The 25,699-nt window shown below is 34.7% G+C and overlaps 2 protein-coding genes and 2 long non-coding RNA genes across 10 annotated transcripts; 1 reads left to right on the top strand and 3 right to left on the bottom strand.

Moving 5' to 3' along the window:
- Positions 1 to 1,633: 1,633 nt before the first annotated feature.
- On the bottom strand, positions 1,634 to 2,478 carry LOC140013733 (uncharacterized). The gene is made up of 2 exons (XR_011820582.1): positions 2,105 to 2,478; positions 1,634 to 2,012 (listed from the first exon to the last, which is right to left on the bottom strand). It is a non-coding gene; the product is annotated as an uncharacterized lncRNA (long non-coding RNA).
- Positions 2,479 to 6,918: 4,440 nt separating this feature from the next.
- LOC113705277 (thaumatin-like protein) lies at positions 6,919 to 7,840 on the bottom strand. Its single transcript, XM_027227076.2, has one exon. It carries the CDS (start codon positions 7,762 to 7,764, stop codon positions 7,087 to 7,089), a length of 678 nt encoding a protein of 225 aa, XP_027082877.1. The 5' UTR covers positions 7,765 to 7,840; the 3' UTR covers positions 6,919 to 7,086.
- A 2,919-nt stretch (positions 7,841 to 10,759) lies between these two features.
- Positions 10,760 to 14,651, bottom strand: LOC140013928 (uncharacterized). Of its 2 annotated transcripts, XR_011820780.1 has the most exons (5): positions 13,975 to 14,651; positions 13,028 to 13,112; positions 12,073 to 12,128; positions 11,674 to 11,745; positions 10,760 to 10,943 (listed from the first exon to the last, which is right to left on the bottom strand). It is a non-coding gene; the product is annotated as an uncharacterized lncRNA (long non-coding RNA). The 2 variants fall into 2 exon arrangements; XR_011820781.1 differs by lacking the exons at positions 13,028 to 13,112; positions 13,975 to 14,651 and adding an exon at positions 12,251 to 12,362.
- A 3,048-nt stretch (positions 14,652 to 17,699) lies between these two features.
- On the top strand, positions 17,700 to 24,660 carry LOC113705613 (transcription factor MYB3R-3-like). Of its 6 annotated transcripts, none has more exons than XM_072063657.1 (11): positions 17,700 to 17,971; positions 19,305 to 19,395; positions 19,753 to 19,819; positions 20,326 to 20,383; positions 20,517 to 20,611; positions 20,719 to 20,822; positions 21,652 to 21,780; positions 22,503 to 22,912; positions 23,004 to 23,738; positions 23,848 to 23,898; positions 24,152 to 24,660. In XM_072063657.1, the coding sequence occupies exons 2-9, from the start codon at positions 19,310 to 19,312 to the stop codon at positions 23,723 to 23,725; spliced, it is 1,671 nt and encodes a 556-aa protein (XP_071919758.1). In that variant the 5' UTR covers positions 17,700 to 17,971; positions 19,305 to 19,309; the 3' UTR covers positions 23,726 to 23,738; positions 23,848 to 23,898; positions 24,152 to 24,660. The 6 variants fall into 6 exon arrangements, with proteins under 6 accessions (XP_071919758.1, XP_071919754.1, XP_071919755.1 ...); XM_072063653.1 differs by having other exon boundaries at positions 17,742 to 17,971; positions 19,248 to 19,395; XM_072063654.1 differs by having other exon boundaries at positions 17,742 to 18,043; positions 19,248 to 19,395.
- The last annotated feature ends 1,039 nt before the right edge of the window (positions 24,661 to 25,699 follow it).

The following is a 25,699-nucleotide window of genomic DNA, read 5'->3' as shown; positions in this document are numbered from 1 at the left end:
AACTCCAGAATCAATCCTTTAGAATTTTATTTTTAGGAGATATGGTTTTATGAATTGCTACTTTTTTTTTCTAATATTTAGGAGGATCAATAATAGTTTTTCATTCACTTACTCCTTAATGGCTCGAATTCGTGACCCACAATATTGATTACAAATAAAACATTTTATCAATCAGACTATGCTTATAGTGCCCACGCAATGAGAGAGAAGATAACAATCCATCTTCACTATTTACATCTATTTTGGTCTTTTGCTTTAGAGTAATTCTCTATTTTCTGCGATTGGAATAAGCGGTACTTATTGCAACGACGCGTACTCACCTTTCATGCCGCCCATTGTGGATTAGTAGAATTTTTCAACAAAGAATGCCATGGTAAAACGCACTATATATTTGTTTCTTTAGTAGTATGGTTCCCATGGGAACGGGCCATGTTTATGTTTATTTGCAATTTTTAAAAAAAAAAAAAAAAAAAACTTTAGATTGCATTTACCACTTCTCTTTCTACAAATCTCCCTTTCTTGATTAGGATTTGCTATTAAAGATTCAAATAAAAACTAATCTTTCTAATTTATTGCCTTGACATATTTGAGATTGGATATTCTATAGTTTTCTGTAGAATATGCTCGTGTTGCATCACGGATTAATTAAGCTTCGTTCGTTCAGTAATTTCTGCTTGATTTGGTCTACAAAAACGTATTCTAATACGATCAAAAGTATTCCAATGAGGAAAATAGATTCATATATATGAATGGGACAATGACAATGCTGGGGCGTAAATTGTTGAACCTTGCAAATGATGAAGGATTGTCAGTCGTGGAACAAGGATTGTTGGAACAGTCAAATGATGAAGATGATAAATTAAGTTACTATCTTCTCTACTTTGGCCTGGTATATATCAATATCTGGACTGTTTTCTATGTTCCCTCTTTTTCTTCTTTCGTGGTTTAAGTATCAATAAAACTGCCAGTGTAAAATGGAGGAGAAACTAGAAAAAAAAAACAGAATTTGATTATGACACAAATGGAATATGAGCTTGAGACCTTTCACAGAATGAGAGAAAACTTTTGTAAGGTGGTAATCCAAAAGTTTTGCTCCTTTTGATGGACTGACTTTGTCGTGCATTAATTATAGGTGTAAATTTTTTATTTTTTATTTTGTGACAAATTTTTATTCTATGTGTAGAAAAAATATCCTTCCCCTTGTGAATAATAAATTATGTAAATCCACTCTTCTCGTGTTGGAAAGAAGTTTTAAAAATCTATTTTAGTGCATGTGTTACTCAATTCTTGAGAAAATGATGAGTTACATAACCAATGATATTATTATCATCTTATTTTGTAATTATTAATCTAAAGGAAGTGGATACGAAGTGTCAAAACAAGCCCCGTGGCGGTAAGGGAATTCTATTGGCAATCTAGTTCTCTCTAAGCTAAGACTAATCCATCTTGACTTTCAATAATTACTAATCCATCTCTCTAAGCTAAGACTAATCCATTTTCAATAATTCTATTGTTTCTTTAATTAATTGTTGAATGAGGTGTTTCTACAAGTTTCAAGCGCGATGTAGTTTAAAGAATCAAACACGTAACTAATTAAATAAAAGGGTCTAGAAACTCAAAAAAAAAAAAAAAATAGAGCAACAAATCTGCAAAAACATTAAAAATAACATGTCCAAGCTATAAAAATTTTCCAACGAGAAAAAGTCAAAAAACACAAAGGAGAGCTAATCTTACGTACTCTCAAGCATTGATGGCACAAGCCGGCCCTTGTCCCGCGAGCCCAACCACCTTCGAAGAAGAGCAAAGATAAAACAAAAAAGATGAAAAGAAAAGGACACCTTGCACATGATCTTGTCCACTGGAATTCCAAGGGTTTGGCCGAATTAGGTCGAAAGACTCTGGAATTAGCCACATATTTGACTAATTTGTTCGTATATACTCTCCTTATCATGTGGATAAGAATTCCAGGGCTGGCACGTCAGTCACTTGTTTTCTGGCAATGAAAGCTGCAGCTAAAAGAAAAGGGACGAAGAAGACTTCAGGAGATTTCGAGCGGAAGAAAAATTGCAGATTTTACATTTCGAGCTATCACAACGGTCCTCACCTCAGCGCCGCTTGAAAGTAGCAGCTGCCTTTCTTTGCCGCGTAGAGTAGAGTAGAATTTTCTTCGATAGGTCACTGACTGCGGAAAACATAGAATAAAAAAGTATTCAGAAAAATCTGCTGATCATAACTACATGGGAGGAGGATCTACAAGTAAGTCAGTCAGTGGGCATGGACGGAACTATAGGGTGGCATTGGTGGGGAGGGGCCGCCGTCCCAAATTGTGGAAAATTGCTTCATTTTTCTCTTTAGAAGTTTTTTTTTTTTTTTTTTTGTTGTAGATTCGACCTTTTGTCTCTACAAATAATTTAATACTTGTGGTTACGGCACACCCAATGTGTGTACTACTAATAAAAAGATATAAAAAAATGATTAGTATTATTTTTTTTGTTGAAAAATAGTAATTTAAAATAGTTAAATTGTTGTATTATTTTTTTAAAAAAAAAGTGGTATTTTTCGGTTAGGGAAGTGATAGCTAATTCAACAAATATGAGTTAAAATGATGTAATTCTCTTTAGAAGTAAGGATAGATTTGATAATACATTAAATGACACGATTTTTTCGCTCCAAACCCCTCTCTCCTATTTTAAGGAAATTTTTTGGTTTTGTTTATGCTGGTGAAAATAAATTAAAATTTTAAGTATCAAAAATTCAAAGAAATTTTTTGTTTTCACCCAAAAAGTTTATATGTGTGCCCCCAATGAAAAATAAAATTTAACTTGCAATTTAGAAAAAAAAAAAAAAAAAAAGCTTTCTTTTGGCCCCAAAAATCTGTATGCAAACATATATATCTGTATGTATATGTGTTTATAATAACTCTTTGTAGAAAATTCAAGTCAAAATCACAATCCATTACTTCGACGATGCCTAAAAGTACAAACCCAATTCTATTAAATACAAGTTTAGTCTACCAGAGAGATTTCCAATATGAAAAAGTTAATGCTTTCATATTGTGTTATTTAGTGAGTACGTACAGATCTACTTGCTATTATTTGGGATGCGAATCTTAGGGTCCGTTTGGTTGGGAGTAAAATGTTTTCCTTGAAAAAATATTTTTCATTGAAGTATTTTTCCAGGAAAATCATTTCCTTTTTATCATTTTTGGATGTTTGGTTAGCCTATTGAAAATATTATCTAACTTCATTTTCTGGTGTTTGTTTAACATTTGAAAATATTTTCCAACTTTGGAATATTGTCTTTCTTTCCTCTACCTTTACTTTCTACAAATTATAATCACATATTCCTTCTTATAGGGAATTGAAAAATTCATTCCATTGTTTAGCTTTAATAAAAATCTTAGGAAATTGTATATACGAAGAAAAAAAATTCCTTAATAACAATACTAGTGGAAATTGATTTTTCCACTCAATGTAAATATTTGGGCTACACCTTTCTTCTCCTACCCAAACCATCTATTGTCTATCTAGTGTCAAGTGGTTCAACCATTCTTCGGTAATTGGTTCCTGTGCAAAAAGACAACGAGTCTAAAAAGCCACCCCTTCATTTTTGAGGCATTTGCTCTGCTTCATCAACTATGCCTCTCCAGTATCGAGTAAGAATTTTCTTGCGCTTCATGATTTCGTGTCTGCTTTTGATTTCATCCCTACTTTTCCAAGTTTGTAACTATCATAGTATCCTCCCAGCTCAATCGACACCTTCTTGTACCATTCCAGATAAGTCATATCTATTTTCATGTCATTCAGTTTCTTTGTAGGATCAAAAATATTCCTCCTCCGTATTAGATAATCTTCCGTCCTGCTTGCCACATTTGCTATCAGAGAGGTAGTCGTATGGTTGCCCTGTTTTCCCTGCTGTCTTGTAGAAATCAATACCCTTCAAAGAAAGCAAAAGAAAAATAACTTACCTGTAATCTCTTGACTCCAATAGCTTCCAACTATGCCATAGTTTCTGCTTAAGCAGTTTTCCACTAATGAACGCAAGCTTATCTGTCTTTATCCTAACCTATGGAGTGCAAGCAGCCAAACATGTCAAGGCACATGAGTTTAAAACCATTTCAGCTGCTCCCTTCCAGTGTATCTGGACTTTAGAGTTACTCTGACAAACTATAGTAAGGAAAGTTCTTGTCAGATAACAATCAACTAAAATATCAAATGACATCATAATGTTACCATGACATGACCATTAGTAGATCCCTGAATTAGATGATCCAATAAGCATGAAAACCATTAGAACTGCTCTTACCAGATTACATACGACATCTTTTTTCGCCAAAAGAATCTCATATATTATGATAACTCTTTGTAGAAAAATCAAGTCAAAATCACAATCCATTACTTTGACGATGCCTAAAAGTACAAACCCGATTCTATTAAATACAAGTTTAGTCTACTAGAGAGATTTCCAATATGAAAAGTTAATGCTTTCATATTGTGTTATTTAGTGAGTACATATATTATTTGGGATGTGGATCTTAATGTCTAATTCTACTGGTCGAACTAAACTATTTTCATTTTATATTGTGCCTCAACTGGAATAATTTTTAATTCTACCACTGTATAACTAATTTCCGAGGATAATAGCTATAATGACTAGCGTTTGATTCAATTGAAATCTTTAATCTGCTCTTCGAAGTATCTCTTGTGAACATGTGGGAAACAAATCTCTCTCAAAGAGAAAATGAAGCAAAAGGTATAAAATTCTCCACAATTTTTGTTGGTGTGTTCTATTATTCTAAAAATTGTACTTACAAAAACATGTTAGTGATTATAAACTTTTGAGTGGGATTTTACAATTCTTTGTATAGCTAAAGAAGAAGCAGCCACAATCACATTATTGTATTGTTTATTAAACTTCACATTGATGAGTCCAGACAAATATTAGATGAGTAGAAAACGAGGAAAGACGATTTAGTAGGAAATATTATGTTGCCAGATTGACATATTAAATACTGATCTAATTCTCAAGATTATACACCCAAACTAAGCACGTTTTCAGAATACTTTCTGGATAGCATATTCGGAGGACTGACTAGGAAAATGAATATTGTTTCAACTTTAAGTGAGCTTCGTTGAAGTGATCCGGACTTAGGGACATATATTGGCTGTTAGGACTGCTTGTCGATCAGCACCCTCTTACTCATGAGACCTTAAAATACAAGATTTGATATTTACACAAGTTAACTTGGTTACAAGAGCTACAACCTCAAGGAAAGGAATAAAATCGATTGAAATTGGACCGATTAAATGTTAATCCCTCATCTTGATCACGCAATGGGACTACTTATACATTTATTGTATTTCTTCAAACGCTAAACTGAGATTCCGAACTTGCGAGTAAGAAAATATATACCGTGGCAAAGAAATGCTTCAAAAAGAATGAAAACAAAATGTTAAAGGACGAGCAGAGTGATGGAGCCCGTGAATACTTTGCAGTAACTTGCAAATCCTCTTTATGGAAACGATAGAGCTCTTGCTTTGCTCTAACTTAAATTTTTACCGGCAAAAGGTAGATGTCCTAGTCTGGTCATCGCTGCAGGGGAGGTAAATGTCTAGTCTGCAGTTATTGGATGCAGGACTAAACTCCAGTGGGACGTTGAAGCCATTAACAAGAGAAATGTCAAAGATGTCTAGGTTATTGAATTGATTTACTGCGTATTCCGCTAGGGTGTTAGGTGGTGCACTGAATAATACCATTGCAATCACCAGTTTGGTGCCAACAGCTAGCCTTTTGAGCTGTTGGTAATCCCAAGACTTTGACTTTAAAGTCTCGAGACACTAAATTGTGGTTGTCACCTTTGAATGGCTTCTTTCAATGGTTGCATCAAAGCTGCAGATATGTCCTACTGTGTTGGCTGCGACAAAATTTTTCTTGATAATGAAAGAATCCATATGCGGAAAGAGTTTATCTAGCAGATGAGGAAACGACTGTTCCCGAATCAAGTTCATACTGCATATTCATCTGCCTAGACCCATATGAGATAATGGTTGGCAAAAGGGGTGGGATATATTAACATGCATGGTCAGTTACCACAAATTAAAAGAAGATACTATACTAATCAAGCCCTGTTATCTGTTCAAGGTATATGTGAATGCAAATGAATATGCATATTTAAATGGATCAAACTATACATTGAATGTCCAGAAAATCCAATTTAGTTGGTCTAGAGACATTAACAAGATGATTTTGAAGTTTCTAGTTCGAATCTCAAATCCTTTTCTTTTCTCCTTTTTTCTTATAAGGTTTGGATCTTCTCTTGAACCCGCCATAAAAAAACTGTACATTGAAACGTGTTCACACAAAAAAAACACATAAATTAAAGAGAAAGGGATGTCCATTTTTAGGAAGAGTTTGTCGCTTATAATGTTTTATTGCAATTGTGAGATAGAGACCACTATAGAGTTTCATATTGATGAACGCACCTTCGATCACCCCGAGCAGGATAGATATAGGGTCTTGCGTAAGAATAAAACTGAAAATTGAGAAAGAAAATAGGCTAGACCATATTCTTTTTGTAGGCAATTTACTAGGGTAATCCTGCGCCAACAAAACAATTGCTGTGAAAAAAAAAATTGTGTGGACTTGAATCCCTTGTTTTCTCTAGCTCCTTGTAAAAGACTATCAATTTCTCTTATGGGGGGAATTAGTTTCAAATCGTTTCGATTTTCCACTTCTTCTTCAAATTTTATATGTATATTCTTTCTATTCAACTAAAATATTAAACCTTTTTTTTTGCCTCAAAAAAAAATTGAACCATTTTTTCTTTCGAATAACTCACACATTCGACTTGAGAGGAAGAAACTACCGAGGAAAAAGAAATAATTCAATGAATATTAAACAGGTTATTAGAGTAAGAAATAACACGAACATCCAGTAGCTATTAACTTTATTATCAGTTCATAGTTTTTATTTGAACTGAATATTGCATTTGCAGATGACATTATGTGTTGTGTCCAGCAAATTATTGTGCCATGCATGTATAAATATTTAACTAGTCTCAAGCAAGTCTTCGTTTTAAGGATCTTTTCATGGGCAAAAGACAACCCTATAGTTGGTTCCTCCTCGGCAAGTGAATGTGCTAGTCTGGTCATCTTTCGGATAGCTGTATGCATCCGGGCACCTAGTCTTGAAGAACCTGGAATAGTCAGTCGCACTGCAGCTGCCTGAGTTGCAGCAATACTGATCAGTCTTGAAAACAGTGCATGGATTGTTGCAACCTCCTGGAGCTTTAAGCACACTTGGGCACTGCCCATTTATGTCGGCGGTGCACCTGATGCCCCGGGTGCAGCCATTGGATGTAGGGCTGAAATCCATCGGCACATTGAAGCCATCAACAAGGGAAATGTCGAAGAAGTCCAGATTATTGAACTGGTTCAGTGCGTATTCTGCTAGAGTATTGGGTGGTCTACCGTAGGCAGTGCATTGAAGAACTCCACCGCAGTCACCGGTCTGACAGCTGCCACGGCCGTTTCCATCGAAGTTACAATTTGTTCTAGCCCAGATACGAGCTCCGGCTGTGCCGGCTGCCACGTTGATGGTCCATGTTTGGCCTCGGTCTAGCCTTCGACCACCGCCAGGTACCGCTGCAGCCCAGACTGTGTAGGGACAATTGTTTCGGATGTCGAAAGTGGCAGCATGGGCGGAGGCTGAGAGGAAAGCAATGATGAGAAGAGTGGAGATGCTGAAAGAATTGAAGGTTTTCATGGTTAAGGAATGGAGAAAGTCGTGCTTGTATGAATGAGCAAGGCTTAAGGAAGTGCGTGGGTATTTATAGGGTAGCGGGCGACCATGGCATGGAGGGCCAAAGTGTGTAATGTCACGGGGAAATCTGAAATTTTGTATTTCCAGTATATTGAACAGCCGGATAGATTTGACTGTCCAAAATAGTCAAGGTGGACCCTCATTAACTCTGGCAGTCGCAGCAAACTGTTAAGATGCTTGTGCTTATCTGCAATTTTGTTTAAAAAATAACTTTAGAATTTAGATTGCAATACTACTACTCTTTCTCTAAATCTTTCCTTTCTTGATTGGGATTACTATTAAAGATTCAAATAATAAAACTAATCTTTCTAGTTTATTTCCTTGATTTATTTTGAGTATGGAATAACTCTGTTTGGATCTCTCTGTTGTTCAAAAACTAGTTTTTCAAATACTATAAAAATTTTAAAAAAGTGCTCTAAAAGTAGTTTAAATTTTTTTAATGTTTAAACAATATCTCAAAATATATTTTAAAAACTCTACTATTTTTAAATATTTCAAAATATTTTCTAAAAATACCCCAAAATATATTCCAAAAATTCTGTTACAGTGAAATTTTTTAAAAATATCTTAAAAATAAAATAACTAATCCAAACGGAGCTAAACGAGGAATTAGACATAAATAACGAGGATGGAAAGTCCAACCAGGAGGAAGTAACCCCAAGGTATGAACAGACGAAAAGTTGTACTCTAATTCTGGCGCAGTAGATGTACAGCCATAAACAATAATAATAGGACAAGGCGGAGTCGTAATGGTTGAACCTTGCAATTGCCGGTCACCCGTGGAATAAGGATTGTTGGAACTTTAAAATGATGAAGATGATGAATAAAGAATTATATCTGGCCCTACTTTGGGCTGCTATTGATGACTGAACTGGACTGTTTCCGTCCCTCTTATTTATAAGGATTAGGGAAAAATATCGCAATGTTTTTTTTTTTTTCCCTTTTTTTCTTCTTTTGTAGTCTGTGCGTCATTCAAGCTAATGGTATAAAATGAAGCAGATCAAAACTAGGACAAAAAAAAAAAAAATCTTGATTATGACAGACACGAATAGAATATTAGCTTGAGAGCTTTCATAAAACGAGAGAAAATTCTGATAAGATGGTAATCCAAACGTTTTATTAGGGGACACTTTCAACTCACCTTCCCTATTTTCAATGCATAAATATGTATGTATTTTTACTACAGGAGAGAAAATTATTTACACTTTTGTTGAGAAAATTGGATGTAAGCAATGCCATTTTGTTGACCATTTTAATTATTTTATTTTTTCTTTATTACTGTCTAAATCGTATCTTTATTTCATGTTGAGAAAATTTGGATCACTGCCTACCCACCTTTCTGTCAATGGAGGACTTGGAAAGTTTTCTTGAAAATAACTTCGATATAATTGCTCCATGCCGATGGGCCAATAGATCGCAAGGAATGTGGAGATTTGCCATGTAGAATTAGTGAAAGTATCAAGGAGGCGAAGCCTTCCACCATCCGCACTCACTAAAGGATAATCTTGTGGAAAGACATTTGTGATGAAAGACTTCAATGTCTACCATGTTGTCTGTTCTTGTTAAATGCTTGTTCTTTTGTTTGTGCTGCCTTTAACCCAGTGGAAGCCTTGATCCTATATTCAGCTATGGTGTAGCTAAAATTAACTTTTTTAAAAAAAAAATTTTTTAAAGAAGACTAAGACTCTAATAAGTCTTTCAAGAAGACTAGGAGGCATAAAACGCGCGTTGCGCGTTGGGATAAATAAAAAACATGCCCTCTTAAATATATGGAGTCATAGAACAAAAATATTTGTCGATTAATAATTTTATGTACGCAGTTAAACATAAATACACATGAATAAATAAAAGGTACAATCGCTTCACGAAAATAGTACGAATATTTATTTAGATTTATATAAAGGTATTGCTGAGATTTAAAGCTGATATTTTTTTAGCTAGAAACTGAATTCTTGTCTTATCTTTATTCTATTGCTCATTTAGCATGAGAATAAAGTTCAGCATTTTTTCATGAAGTGTAGAAGCATAGAACGTGATGATTTGCATATATCATACGTCATAAGTCGTACGTTTTAAGAGAAAAAAAGTACTGTTGAAAAAAGGGGAAGTAGAGGATTGCTAAAGAAGCTGTTAAGGAGAGGGAGAAACAGCATTTGCAAGAAAACAGTTTCATAAGCTGAACTAATGCTAAAACTGAAGTGCGGAGTCCAGTAACAGTGAAAATCGATTTAATATTTTTTTGGTTAGAATACTATAGTGTGATTTTTGCCTTGCATATCTGTGTGTGAGAGATGATGGGTGTCTCTTTGTTACTTCTATTATATATAAATTCAAAAGAATACATTTCAATTGAATTAGAATTAAATTTTTTTATTACACCAAGAATACAGCAATTTTGGGAGGAGGAATAATCTAGATCATCTATGTTCAACACATAGAACTTACAAGGATAAAGCATTCATCAAAAGGAATATTCAAATCTTAAGTTGGTCATAGGAGAGAGACAGAGAGAGAGAGTATGCTCTCTATAAGAGGTTTTAAGATTTTTGCAAAACTCAGAGCCAACGGCCTGCTTGTGTAGGTGACTTGGCAGGCAGAAACTTGGTCTTGAATTCAATTAAATGTTATAATCAACATCATAACATAATCCAAAATATCATCTGCGGACGTAATTCCAGAATTGAAGGTAGCAGATTACAAAATTGGAAATGTACATGAAAGCAAAATATGAATATGCCAAAATCAACTTCAATTCAATTTCTGCATAGCACAATTTGGCAATTTCATGGAACCCAACTTCCCGATAACATTCAACAATTCGCTCAATAGCCGACAATGATATATGAAAAAAATGTGTATTCATGTACAACTTAAAAAAAGTAAGTGGAAACAATATATGAACCAAAAATAGATTGTGAAAAAATAGAATCTACACTCGTACAAACTACATATTTTGGTAATTATGAACTAAGCATTAATCTATGATATTTTTAACATATTACTGGATTCCATTATGACATGACTATGAAAACTACCATCCATAGACCATTCCCAATTTGAAGAAAAGTCAGCTCATTTAAGCACCTTGTTCAAATCCACAAGAAAATTTTAGCGCCATCAACCTGCAAATTACATACAAACAATCTCAAATTTGGATGGAATCAACCATAATTAAAGCAAACTAAGGACTACATGTCATCATGCACCAAACTTAACAAAAAAATAATAACTACTATCACCTTTTCGGGCAAAAACATTATGCATTATTATCATTTTCATATCCAAAAATCTACCGTTACCAAACATACACCTCATTATAATATAATTCCTTTCCCCTTTAACCAACCCCTATAGCATTATGCAACTCACTATTCACATTATCATCAAGTAAATAAAAATAGCTCATTAATTGAAGTCAGCTCACTTAAGGAACAAACACTTGCATTAAACTACTCTATCCCTCTTAAACTTGGCATCAGACCCCATCAATTTGCATAAACCATTATTCTAAGCAACTATTTCATGGTACCAGATATAGGCCATCAATGTACACAACTAACAAAATGAAAAACTTGCATTTTTCATGTAAAAATGTGAATGTGGCATTTTTCTCAAGGGCTGAATTTTATCATACTCAACCTCACCATTTACCAGAACACTCATTATTCTTGCCTAAAATGTAATAGAAACACCTTTGGCGGTAGGGTAGGCAGATTATATAGTGTATTGCTGGCACAATAAAGTTCTGGTAACTTAACAACATTGTAAACCTGCTAATAAGTATTCATTAGCCAAAATGAGTCTCACTTTGAAAATATTCCAGAATATTCATTTTTTTTTACATGAATGTACCTTGGCTCTGCATTTTCCAGAAACTATTGCAATGGCAAAATGATAAGAAATGTCTTGCAAAGCTCATCTCATCTGATTCAAATAGGAAAAAGCAACAAATTCATTAAGATTAAATCTAATCTTTGGAAAATAAAATTTTTTCATAATGAAAAATGATGGAGAAGAAACCTCATTGGAAATCAAACCAAGTAAGGTCAGGTCTTCAACGATGGATGGAAGTGTACAGTTCATGTATGCTCAAGATCAGGAAGAATTAACGCCAAAGTTCCAATATCAAGTATTTAAGGTGATATTTCAACACTTCTACCAAAATATGGTTTAACATAAATTTACCAAACTTGTTAGCATGGATTACACTTATGGACCACAAAACACAAGCCAGCTAGACAATAACATAACCTCCTTCACTATTCACAAACTCAGCAAGGGGTTCTGCAGGTCGTGCACCTTCATACCTGAGAATAAAAATAGATTCATGAGGAATACAATTGTATGAACTCAAGGAATGCAAGCTATATTTACATAGAGTCAACACCAGGATAGATATCATTTCAACAGAGCAAGGAAAAACAAAGACCTTTTGAAAACTCCAGCATTTCACATAAACTAACTTTTTGGGCTCCAAAGAACCTTTTGGAAACCATTGGATATAGGGTAACCACAAACACTATATTTGCTGCAACGCTCTTATGCTCATTGCAGTTCGCCTACAACAAATATAATTTGATAATAAGTTCAAAAATTAAACTTATTTTGCTATAATTCACAGCTAAATCGTTGATTAATCTTTTAAGTATTGACATTAAATCAGATGCAAAATAGAAGATTCACAATAGCTAAGACAGTTAAACTGATGTTGATGCCAGCAAGCAACCAGATAGCAATGGACCTCAGGTTCCACTTTCTCAAGATTTCAGTGATGGAAATCAAATAGAGCATATCCAGTTTGCAAGGATAAAAAGAAAAATGTAAGCACTTTTTCAACACGAAATAACCGTATAACTTCCAAGGATGGCAACTCCTAAGGTGATCAGAAAAAGCACAAAGATAGATGATTCAAACAATGACAAAACCCTTAATAATGTACAACTCCAAAATTCATTAAAACAAGCCCACCACGATAGCATGGCAAAAACCATGAATTTTGCATCATATATGAGTTCTCTACAGCAATGCAATAGTAACATTCCAGAAGTTTAAAGCTTTAGATTGTACCAACTTTAGCTAAACTACTTAATAAGCCATGGCAAATGTCCTAATTGATATAGCAATACTACGAACCTAGAGTAAAAATGAGACTTTTCCTACCATATCTGAAAGGGTCAATGGATCATAAAAGAGCTGAAAGGCTAACCTTTCCAATCAAAATAGATTTAACTTTCTTGAAACTTGCACCGACCTTCTCGTACGCTGGAGCAAGCTTCTTACAGTGCACACACCTACAAATTCATCATGGGGAAAAGAAAACGAAAAAAAAAACTTCTTTACATCTTCCCTTACAAGAATAGCTCAAAATCACTTCAAATCAGCAAACATAATGATGTCAAAAATCGATTTCGCATTCCAACACAGTAGTTTTCCATGGTAGTCCACCTATCTCCTAAATAGCATACACGGCAATAGACGAAAAACTGGCAGTGCACACGAATCCATACACAAATATACAACAGAGCAAAAGCACAACAAAGATCCGAATTCGACTATTACAACCAAAAGAAAAGAAAAGTCACGGATCTAAAAGCAATTAAACACATAGGACTCCAATTCATCAAAATCATCAAAAAACTCACATCCAATTCACTATGACCAAAAAAAAAACCTCTAAAAAATAACAAATGAATAAAATCACGGGCAATCATGTTGACCGATCTCTTTCTCAAAATTCTCTTCATAGGGATGAGTTCTTAAAATATTAAGGGATTTGTGGTGAAAAGATGTCTCTTACATTAGTGCATCCAATCACAGCTGTAGTTAACTGAAAAACGACATTGCACATATGAGCATCGGTTTGCAACGTGTAAAGTTGGAGATTCATCAATTAGGCACAAAAAGGCCAACTCTCCACATGATACTGTCAGACCAGTCGCTTATAGAAAATCATATCATAAATTATGTGCTGCTAAAATATTTATTTCCAAATTAAAAAAAAATAGGCATTGAATCTTCGGGATTACATCTCGATTGCTTGTATTTTAATGGAATGGTGGTATAATACAACATTATCAGTTCTTCGGCTGAAGATAGCTTTGCAGAAACTAATCGAGATTCTTTGTCAATTGTATTCGTTGAATTTTGCATTACCTGGGAGTATCTGATTGGGATGCAGTTCGTCCCAAATGGTGTTACACCCTGTTGTTGAAGCTGTTGAAGAAAAATCCCCTGAAAAATAAAAAAGAATACAATCAGCCAAGATACAAGAAAAAAAACCACTAAATGACCATCTCTTAAGCTATAGAATTTCAAGACGTTTTGGAAAACCAAAGCAAAACATCACAAGAAAGCAAAGGCATCTTCGCATGTAGACTGGGAAACAGGAAAATAATCGAAAAGCCAAAAACACCGAAATATTGCCTAATATTGATATTCAGGCTGCAAAAAAAATGAGGAGCAAAAAATTTAAAAATAAAATTGAAGGGCGAGAGAATGGAGATCGAGGGAGGAAGAGCAGTAAAAAATGCTGATGACTGCGAGGATCTTGTGGTGGGATCGAAAGTCCTCCCAAAGGCTGGGAGGGGATCCGACGACGATGAACTTGAAGCGCAGGGAGGTGGAATGGAAATCACAGGGAGGTGGGAGAAGGGGGACTCGAAATGTTGCGGGTAGAAGGAGCTCTTAGAGGAAAGGGAGACGGTGTGATGGAGAAAGTCAGAGGAGAAAATAAAGAGGTCAAGATCGAGAGAGAGAGGAAGAAGAATGATCGGAGAGAAAGGTTGAGGAGAGAGACGAGGAGAAGAAAGGGAAGGGAAGAGAGGCGGCGTTTTGGTCTGACCTAGGGTTAGAGTTCGAAGAGTCATGCGTGAGGAACACAATGGCGAACAACACAAAACGACGTCGTCAGGAACCACGCACAGCGCACGTGAGAGGACGACGAAAACATCCAGGTCATCAGAGCCCTTCGCTCTTTATCTACTTATGTTGGACTCTAATAAGTCTTTCAAGAAGAAAATGAATGACTTGAGAGTTGCATTGGGACGCACTTGGATCGAGTCAGAATTCGATTAGTGACTTGAGAGTTGCATTAGAGGCGCATTTGAGTCGAGTCGAGCTCGAATAATGTACTACTTGATCTCGATTCGAGATAAATTAATAACTCAAACTCGTCGAGTTTTTAAAAATTGAGTTCGAGTTCAAACTCGATTTCAATTTACCGTACTCCCGCTCAAGTTAATTAAACAGAATCAAGTCAAATTAGGTTCAATTGAATCTATTCGAGTGTAATCGGATTTAATCAAACCTATACGAGTCTAATCGAACTCATGTAATAAAAAATTAATATTTTACATATAATTTTAAATAAAGGATATTAATGACATTTCACAATAATAATTATAAAAAGTTTAAAATATATATTATAAAAGGTTTGATAAGGCTCGAGACTTTGAGTACAAAATATTGGATCTCAAATTTGAACTCGGTCAAAATGAGATCGAGTCCAGTTACTTGATTCAACGTCACCCCTAGCTATATAATATTATGATCTCAATAGGTCTGTCTATTTACCAAAATTTGCAAAAAATCAAAATCAAAATCAAAATTTATTCTACTTACATCATAAATATAAAATTTAATTATTTTTTTATTTCATATATATTACATCACAAAGAGTATTATAGTGTTATTTTAGATAATTTTTTTCATATAATTTCCCGTCCAAAGGGACCCATTGTTGTTTGACAAATGTTACTATCAATCAAGTCGGCTCTATTGGACAAACACGGAAAATTCAAAGGGTATCCAGCCAATGACTGGACTAAGCCATCTATTTCGAGGGCAGGCAAAGAGCTCTTCGATGCCTGGGCCGACACTAAAAGTTTTGAGGACCTCAAATGGCCCAATTATGGAAATGTAAGTGGACTAAACCGGCCAGAGTTGGTGTGCCTTAAGTCTCCCGGCCACCATGGCAATTCCAACTATTGTAGCATCGGGTGACTTTTACCATAAACGAATTCCTTTCTTCTTCACAGGCTGCTAAGGTTTAAGAAACCGAGAATGACCATGTTATTGTCACCCCAATAAAAAATGTACGTTACGCATCGTAAATTCCTAACATAATATAAACGGTTCATTTAAAGCAAATTTAAACCAAGTTGTTAGTAATACGTTTCGATGGTATATATCCCACTTGTTAGACATTATTCAAATAACAAAATTATACTTAATATGAAGTATTCTATTAATTTCACAAATAAATATTATGGTTTAGATTCATTAATCATTAGAACTTAGAACTAGGGATACAAATGAGTCGAGAACTTATTCAGTCAAAACTCGAACTCAAACTCAAAGTTTGAGCAGCAGATTGAACTGAAGTCTAATATGTGAAATTTGAAAGCTCATTAAGTTTAATCGAGTTCAATTGAGTTTTACATACATATATATGGTTTTTATTTTTAATTTATTAATATGAAATGTCTATTTGTTCTTTATTTAAAATTATATAAAATATAAATTATATTGTTAAACTCAATTGAACACAAAATTAAGTTTGATTAGGCTTGATTTGCATGACCTCGAGTTTGAACTCGAATAAAGCAAAATAAAATCGAGCTTTGAGAGTTGGAGTCCAAATTTTTAAACTCAAATCGAACTTGAATAGTACACTGCTCGAATTCGACTCGACTTGATTCAATTGTATCTCTAGTTAGAACAAGTGATTTTTATTAATTTTAAACATCTAACTTTATTTACACAAGCTCTAAACAATCAAATTGGCATTACTCCTGCTATCCAAATCTACGAGTAACAGTGAAATGATTGATTCGATAACACATTGGAGTTGATAATCATTATAAATCTTAATCTCACATATGAAGGAGAGCAATTGGCCCTTAAGAAGCTTAGGATGCATAATGAGGATTAAGCAAAGGAGTTTCTACAAAATGTAACTAATTTATTATTTTAATAGATGCACTAGTAGTAGTAGACTTCCTATGGGAGTCGGATGGATAAGTGTTTGTCCGAAAATAAAGGGTATAATAAACACAAGTGTCTATATTTACATGATCATTTAAGTGCTGTCCAATTTTTTTTCCCCTTTTAATCGGTATTTCCTATTTTACAGTTTAATCGAATGCTTTAAAAACAAAAGAAGGTTTTATATATATGAAATTTCCACACTATTTAATTTGAAACTGTTGAAACAATAACGGTTAATGCTCCAAAATTTTGATAGATTTGAGTGCTGGGGAGGAGAAAGATAAAACTCAGAATTAGGCTTTCATAATATTTAAGATTTTTTAATTCCATTAAATTATTAAGTTAAGATTGACAATATGCAAGATACTAAGATAAACACAACCTATATAGTATATATAAGATAGATATCTTCATCATATTTATGAAGCCTTAACTCACAAATAAGATAGTATATATAAGATTTTTTTTTTTTGGTTTTATTATCTTACCTTTATTAGCTGTTTCAACCTTAAATAAAGTCCTTAATTGTGGTCGATAATAAGTAATCACTCCCTATATATGTAATCTTTTTTTTTTTCATATATATATATATATATATATACACACACACATATGAACACTTGAAGTAGAATACAAAGCCAAAAAATTAAAAAAAGGAGACAATGAACGAAAACACAGCTTCAGTCATTACTCAATTCTTACGTGAAATTGAACCGTTAGGGAACTTGTACAAGAACAAAAAGAAACCTTAAATAGGGAAGGTAAAAATGTTCGAAAATAGGGAAAGTTAGTGATATTTTCTAAACTTTAGAGGTGCTGCGTGACATTTTGTAATAAACCTAAAGGAGGTTTCTGAAATTACCCCGTAAAAAACACACACTCACGCACTCACCAGTTACAACTTCACTCACAGCGTACAGTACAGTATACTGGTACAGCGGTGGAATCAGTACAGTAGTTGCGTTTGGACTCTTGTTTTTATTATTTGTGCTTTCCCGCTACTTCGCGTCACTTGCAAATACTCTCTCTCTCTCTGTCTCTCTTGCTGCAATATATATATCTCTCTCTCCCCTCTACTCTTCCTCTTCGTTGATTGAACCCTATCCCTCTTCCTCAAGTCGTTCATTGGGCTCTTCTGTTGTTGTTTATGTCTTTTTGTCTGGTATATTTTAACGGTTGATTTTATTGATTTATTTATGTGAACAATTCTCATGTTTCTTCGGGATTAACGGATGTAAGCTGTTGATCTGGACGCTTAATTTTTTGTGTTGTTCGGTTTATGCTAATTCTGAATTTGTTTCTCTGATGGCTTTCTGGTTCAGAGTTTTGTTTAATCTGTTCGACTGCTGACAAAGATGTAGGGAATGTTAAAGGATACCATAATAATTGTTTTTTATCCAAACGTTTTGATTATTTGCCTTTCTTTTAGTTAAAGAGCATGGAAAATGTGAAACTTTTTATATTCTTTTCTACTATGCACTAAGAAATGATGTGATTTTGTAGCTTTGTGGTTGTTCTTCTGTATTTTTTTTTTGCGTTTTTCTGATATTTTATAATTGTAATTAGATATTGTTTAATTGAGAAAGATTAATTCTCCCTCCCTCTCTCTCTCTCTCTCTCTCTCTCTCTCTCTCTCTCTCTCTCTCTCTCTCTCTTATAGTTTTGTTTTCGTATTTGGATGTGATCAGCACCATCTAACTTGAGTTGTGTTATGCTTTTGTTGATGTTCTGAGGTTTAGTCACTGAGAAATGTTGGAGAAGTGGGATGAAGATGATGATGTTTCTTACATCAAAATTTTTAAAAAAAGTTAATTTTGATTATAATGTAATTGTTTGAATTTGCTGCGATCACTTCACTTCTACCATGCAGCTTCTGTCCCTTGATGGAAATAAGAGATCTATTTAAGATGAATCGTGGTTTTCTTTACGTGTAATCCCCTTTATGTTGGTTTCTTTCAAGGTAAATATTGTTAATTGCTTATCATGATGAAAAGGCGAATCTGTTCGGATGAATCGCGGTTCTGTTTGTGTTTAATCTTTTTGGTTGGTTTAACTTTCTAGGTGAATCATGTCAATTACTTACCATGGTGAGAAATGGAATATATTTAAGACCAATTGCAGTTTCACTGATCTTTAATCCCTTTTGGTTAGTTTGAGTTTATAGGTGGATAGTGGTAATACTTACCATGATAAGAAGGGAATCTGTTTTAGATCAATTACGGTTTCATTTGTGTGCTATTTCTTTTGGATGTCTATCTTTCTAGGTGAGTCGTGTTAATTTCTTACCATCATGAGAAGGGAATTTGTTTAATATGAATAACAGTTGTGTTTATGTTTGATCCTTTCTGTTTGTCCTATCTTTCTAAGTAAATTTTGTTAACTACTAACCATAATGAGAATACATGATCACTCTGCATTTTAACTGTGTTGTTTTGCAGTTTTTGTGTTAAAGTTGGTAGCCAAATAAATCATGGTCGAATTTACGTGTTGTCCAGATTTAATGAAAGAAGTTGGATTTGGTTCATGTTCTTCGGCTTCAGATAGTAGCTATGATAGTGTAACTCCAAGATATTCCTCTGATTCAAGGTGGGTTTATGTTGCATGTTGGGTTGCACGGGTTTATGGTCTTGCAATTTCAGTTACTTTTTCTGACCGAATCCCACATTGCCGAGGATTATCTGTAAGATTATCAAGTTCAAAGTTACTCTGTGACTGTTATGTCTCTAGTGTTCTATTGATGCATTCTTTTTAGGCTTCCAAATTTGATCAAAGGGTTTCCATGACTATTTTAGTAAAATCATTTCTATATGGTTGACTAGGTGCTGTTATTTATTAGAAGCATCCATGATATGAATGAATAATATGTATCTGGGCAGTAAATTATGTTATTTTACTTTCATTGGGCTAACCAAAATTTAACTTTCTCTAATTTTTGGCTTCTAGTTTCACTAGTCAAACAACTTCTTTTTCAACAAGACGATCTTCACAGGCAGGCTGGACAGATGAAGAGGTTGGTAGATGGCAATTATTACTTCAACTTTTCTCAAATGTCCTATGGATGTAGATTATTAAATTTAGTTCTTTATCCTTTTTTGAACTTTAAAAAAGGACTAATCTTTCTATTTCTTCAGCTTATTTGATGGATGAATTTTTCAAGGACTGTCTGACTAGTATGAGTTTTGACCCTGTAGAAGCCGTATCCAATATGCGAAATACCTAAGATGTAGCTAATTATGTATTTAGAAAAATAAGATGCTAATTAAGGTTTGATTTTTCTCATGTCAAGTTCTTTCTAATGGATTCAGATTTCTCTGACAAGCTAGTTGGAGAAGTTTTCCATTGAGTGAAACACAATTTAAAAGGATGATAATTATGTCATAATGAATCTGATCTCTTCATCGGCTATATACTGGAAATTTTGAATTTTGCATGCCTTGAGATAGTCTATGCCTGAATTTCCATTTTTAACCTCAATATCAGATCTGCTTTTCTGTCTAACTTCTGTTGTATTAATAGGACAATCTGCTGGCTGAAGTGGTTAAGAGGTTTAATGGGAGGAATTGGAAAAGAATAGGTAAATAGCACACTAATTTGATAGCTTTCTGCCAATCTGCACAAAAATTTGTAACTGCCATGAGGTAATGCTATCTGTCCTGTAGTAATTTAGAGTGCAAAAAAATCAATGCGACTGTCTTCTCCTTGCACAGCTGAATGCATCACCGGAAGGACCGATGTTCAGTGCTTGCACCGCTGGCAGAAGGTTCTAAATCCTGAACTTGTCAAAGGCCCTTGGACAAAAGAGGTTAAAATTATGTCTTTACTTCTATCCAAAGCAGGAACATGCATTTATTTATCTATTTATTTTTGTTATTGATATGTAATGTCTAAATTTCTTTTTCAAACCTTTAGGAGGATGAACGGATTATTCAGTTAGTCGAGAAATTTGGCTCCAAGAGATGGTCTGTTATCGCTAAGTATTTGCCAGGTCGAATTGGCAAGCAATGCAGGGAAAGGTAGATGATGTTAGTTATTAATTTTTCTATAGAATCAATTCGGCTATCTAGATATTTCTATTTATCATCGTGTGGAGACATTTTATTGATAAACACCATGAGCAATTTGCTGAATGGGGAGCTGAGGATCGTTGGCTTTTTGTTCTTTCGAAATATGTTTCTTTCTTTTTTTTAAAAAATTTATCTTCTCTTTGCCTTTGTTGAACTTTTCATGTGGTGAATAGCTTAAAAGTTTCATTCTTTTGGCTTTAAGTTTTGCATGTAAAAGTGTTAAATTGACAATTAGAAAATGGTCTCAAGAGACATAGTAGACACAAATCAAACTAAATTTTGTTTCAAAGTGTTTTGTTGTTTTCTTGGTTGGTCCATTTCATTCCGCAAATCCGTTTTCTGCGGTGTATATGAGACCTTTCAGGTCATGTAATTTGGTGGTTGCTCAATTGGTTTTATGAATTGCCAAGCTGCCTTGCTTAAAGTTAAGTCAATTGTGTTTATCCTTTGTGCATTGACCTTGACCGTATCGGCAGTTTAAGCTGAATCACATGAAATTGACAGTTGAGGCTGACAAATACATCTGGTCTTCCAAGTCTTGTATTCACTGTAGATTCCAGCAGCTAAAGCCAGAAGTGACACAGTTGGAAATATTTCTTTGAGTTTTGAAAGAGAGAGGCCTTTATCCCTTTTGTGGCCAAAAGGATTATGTATTACGTATGCACCTCGATTTCTTCGTTAGCCGAATGAGAAAAGTCCATGAATATTCTAGTGTCAATGGGCATATATCCCTAAGACTGGTATGTATGCAATCTTTTGAAGTCATGTGTAATTTCAGGTGGCACAACCATCTGGATCCTGCAATAAAGAAGGATGCATGGACTGAAGAGGAAGAAGCAATACTATCCTATTATCACCAAATATATGGCAACAAGTGGGCAGAAATAGCCAGGTTTCTTCCTGGAAGGTATCTATTGACACCTTCACTTGGAATTTCAAACTTTGATTTCTGTGATCGTAGCACATTTTACATCAGAGCTATGTAATCAATCTAAACATGTAAACTCTGCCCAATTTTAACAATAAATGAGTGACGTGTGAGATGTCCTTCAGGTTCTTAGCGGTGATTAAATGCAGTGTTTTCAAATCTAACAAGCTTGCTGCTGGTAGAGTTTTTACGTTACTTGTAATGAATGCAGCTCTTGGAATAAACAGATCAAGTATTTGGATTTCCTGATGTTTTCTGAGCCTCTGTGGTATGGGGTTAAATTTTTCGTTAGCATGGTTGATCATGCATTTGATATGTGATTACATAGTAATTTTGTTAAAAATATTACTTTTTTGGTGGGATAAAATGCCTATAGAAATCAATGACATTGTTTGTCCATCATGAGACAGACTTCCTTGACGCTAAAATTGCCTTTTCTTGCACTCATGTAAAGTGCATGATAAAAATTTTGATTAGTAATATCATTGGTTAGCATTCTAAATCTTTTACTGTGCAAGTTTGAATTAGACAGTATGCATTACGTATGCATTATTAAGTTAGATTTTCTGTCAAAGTGTGGTAAAACCGCCCCTTCCCAGCAACACTATTAGAAGTTTGCAAATTTTTTGTGTTACATAAACCAAAACCATATCATGCTTTATTGATCTCATGCCCCTTCCACCTCTTTGGGTTGTTGACAGGACTGATAATGCAATAAAAAATCACTGGAACTGCTCAGCAAAGAAAAAGTTCGATTTGAACTTGCCTTGTTGCTCTGAGCTGGATTCACAGGGGAGTACTTCTGATGGTTCCTGCATTACTCAAAAGAGAACAAGTTCCATTGAGCATCAGTTGTTGTCCCAGAAAGTTCGTGAAAGAAGTGACCTTGGTCAGGAAAGGGGTCAGGAAAATGTTGCTCATGTCTGTTCAACAGAATTATCTCTTGGAAACACTATTTTTCATATGGACCATCTAGAGTCAAAAACTCATCTGCATGGGACCTGGCGATCTTCAGACAAAGGGGTAGGCAATCTAATAAATTCACTTGGTGGGTTCAAAGTTGGTGGCGCGGAAATTGTTCCCGCAGATATGCATGGCAATCCTTCGCCAGGCAAGAGGATTTTTCTGAGAAAACTCAATCCTCTCTATATATCTCCTTTTTCGAATTATCACATGATTTAGTGCAATGTTTTTTGAACCAGGTTATGCTTTTTCCTCTGCCGTTTCTCCTGATAAGTGTGAGAGGATCTTTGAATCTCCTAAGAGGACCAGGCATGTGTCAGGCCTCTTACCAAATACTGACTTTTTAAGTTTGTCAAGTTATGGATATAGTAAGGATAATGGTCAGCTTAGCAAGAAAAACAAAGTTTGTAAAACTACACCTTGTCAGGATCATTGGCTGTCCAGCTTTTGGTGTTACGATCCACCTCAATGTCAAGACCTAGTCTCGGCTGAAAGTGATGGGATTATCAGTCTAGACAATCACACCACTCATTCCAAACATCGGCTATTGTACTTTACCCCTCCTAGTTTAGTGCTAAATATTTCTGGTAACAGTAGTAGCAGTCCAGAGTCTTTGTTGAGAAACTCTGCTATGAGTTACAAGAATACTCCATCAATTATAAGAAAGAAAATTTCAAGAGAAGCCAGGGATGAAGCCTCTTGTTGCAAAAACCCTAGAAATACAACCTCATCTTCATCTCAGAGCAAGGAGATAAATAGCACAGGCTCATCAAAATTGGAGGGCACTTCAGTTTCCAACACTTACAAATCTGAAACATCAGTTGTTGGAAGATCTCTAGAAAGACGATTGGATTTCGCTTCTGATAGGGAATGGGAATCTACTGCTGTTAGGTTTTCCACCCCTATCTCTGCATCATCATCTGCACTTAACTCTGGAGGAAAAATGAATTTGACTCCTTAAAAGAATTTAATTGGTTAGTATTGGAACTTCTCTTTTTCTCTCCTTTTTGTAAATACCATTTGTTTTTTTTTTTTTAACTTGTCGTAGGTTTGAATATATGGTGACATAAAAATGAACTTCAGGAAGAACAGTTTTGGCCTAATTTGGTGGACATACTCACAGTTACTGGAAAGGTCAGTTTGCATTCAAATTGTTTGTATGATTCCGCATGGATATAATAGTTTTACAAAGTTGCAGTTGAATTGAATCGGATGTAATAGTTTTAAGGATAGGTTACAAATAGAGAAAAATGCTTCTTGGAGAAATAAAGTTTAGACAAGCAGTCTAGTGTAAAAGCCTAAAGTTCGTATTTTTCGTGTTCTAAATCTGTCTACTTTCCACCATCCACACCGATGATAGATCTTACCAACAAGTTTCTTTCTACAGGTCTAACAAATCCAGCAGCAGCAAATGCCATACAAGGAACAAGGCGATCTCTAAGAAGTTAGTTTCATAGTGGTAGTGCCAGTGAAACGCAACTGGGACGAGGAAACAACCAGCAACTTGGTATCAGACTGAGCAGAAGAAGTAGATTTCCTGTTTCCTCGGTTTCCCTGTGCTTGCAAGAGGCAAAACTTGATCTTTACTCGAGTATAGTTTCAGTTTCCATTGGAAAATGACTGCAATAAAATTTGACCCGGGGATGAGGCATGTCTAGTTTCATGGAACCTTAGAAACTGTCTTTAATAATTAGAGAAGTTTCTTAGGCTTCTCTTCTCCAATAAGCCCTTCATAGTATACCAAGGTGAAGAATATTGAATACGTCGTCTTTCTTTTGTTTTTTTCAAGTTTTCCTGGATAATGTCTGTGGATTGATATTTACTCTGTATATGTGTTGGTTCTGCAGTTTTATCTGTGGCCAATAAATTAAGATCAAATTCAGCTTATTTTGCAAATTGCAGCTCGTGGGGTCTTGATTTTTAGGTCTGTCCACTCAAATAAGGTACTTGCTGTTTGCAGATGGTCTATTGTTGGCACTGGCTCATAATTCTGAGGGCTGCCTCTCAATATAGGTAATTAATTGCTGTCGGGTGCAACGAACAACGAACCGTGATAATTAAATTAAAAAGAATGGTCCACAAGTTGCATCCTGCTTTTAGGCGTTAGGACAACCTTTACGCAATCGAAAGGAATCCCAAGTCTACTATAGCTAATAGCTAATAGAGAGGCTTTCCACCGTACCTATATTTTTTTTTTTTGTGTCGACGATGCAGGAAGTATTTCAGTTTTGTCGAATTAATTTTTCTATGCTTGTGCATCTATCTTTCAAGAATACACAGAACGATAGAATAGGTAATTCAAACACACGACCTCAGAACAGGCTACTCCGAAATCATTCGAGAGGGCTTCACCATACCTACCTATATGAAATGTAAAATTTTGAAACAAGTAAAACCTGAAAATAATCTTCGACTCAAGACCAAATGTCATGCTTAGATTCAGTACACATAACCGGGAAGACAAATAGAGAAGAAATGAAGTTCTTCCAATTTTCATGTCAAGTGCACCAAATCATTTTCATATCGGTTTATTTTTTTTACCATTTTCATTTGTCCGCAGAGATTCATGTATTCATGCCATTTTTACTTTTCCCATATGCCTCCAATTTCATAATTACATAGTCGTGCACGCGAGATGTGCACATAACCAAAGGTGGAGTTTGTTGATTTCTGATGTCATGTATTCTAATCCTACAGTTATTTATTTTCTTATTTTTACTACTTCAATCTTATGATTATTAATTAGCTATTTATTCTTGCTTAAAGCAATTTAATCAAGCCAATAAAGCAACTATCCCTCTCTCTCTCTCTCTCTCTTTACTTATACTACGTGTTTTGTACTTCTTTTTTTTTTTTTTTTTTCAATTTAAACCATTACTTATTAGTCCTATCTGTTTCCTCGATATGTGTGTTTCAAAATGATTACAAGTCGTCG

This window comes from Coffea arabica, chromosome 8c (genome assembly GCF_036785885.1).
Source record: "Coffea arabica cultivar ET-39 chromosome 8c, Coffea Arabica ET-39 HiFi, whole genome shotgun sequence".
NCBI classification, from domain to species: domain Eukaryota; kingdom Viridiplantae; phylum Streptophyta; class Magnoliopsida; order Gentianales; family Rubiaceae; genus Coffea; species Coffea arabica.
The sequence above is the reverse complement of the archived record's forward strand: the minus strand, read 5'-3'. Positions and strand labels throughout refer to the sequence as shown.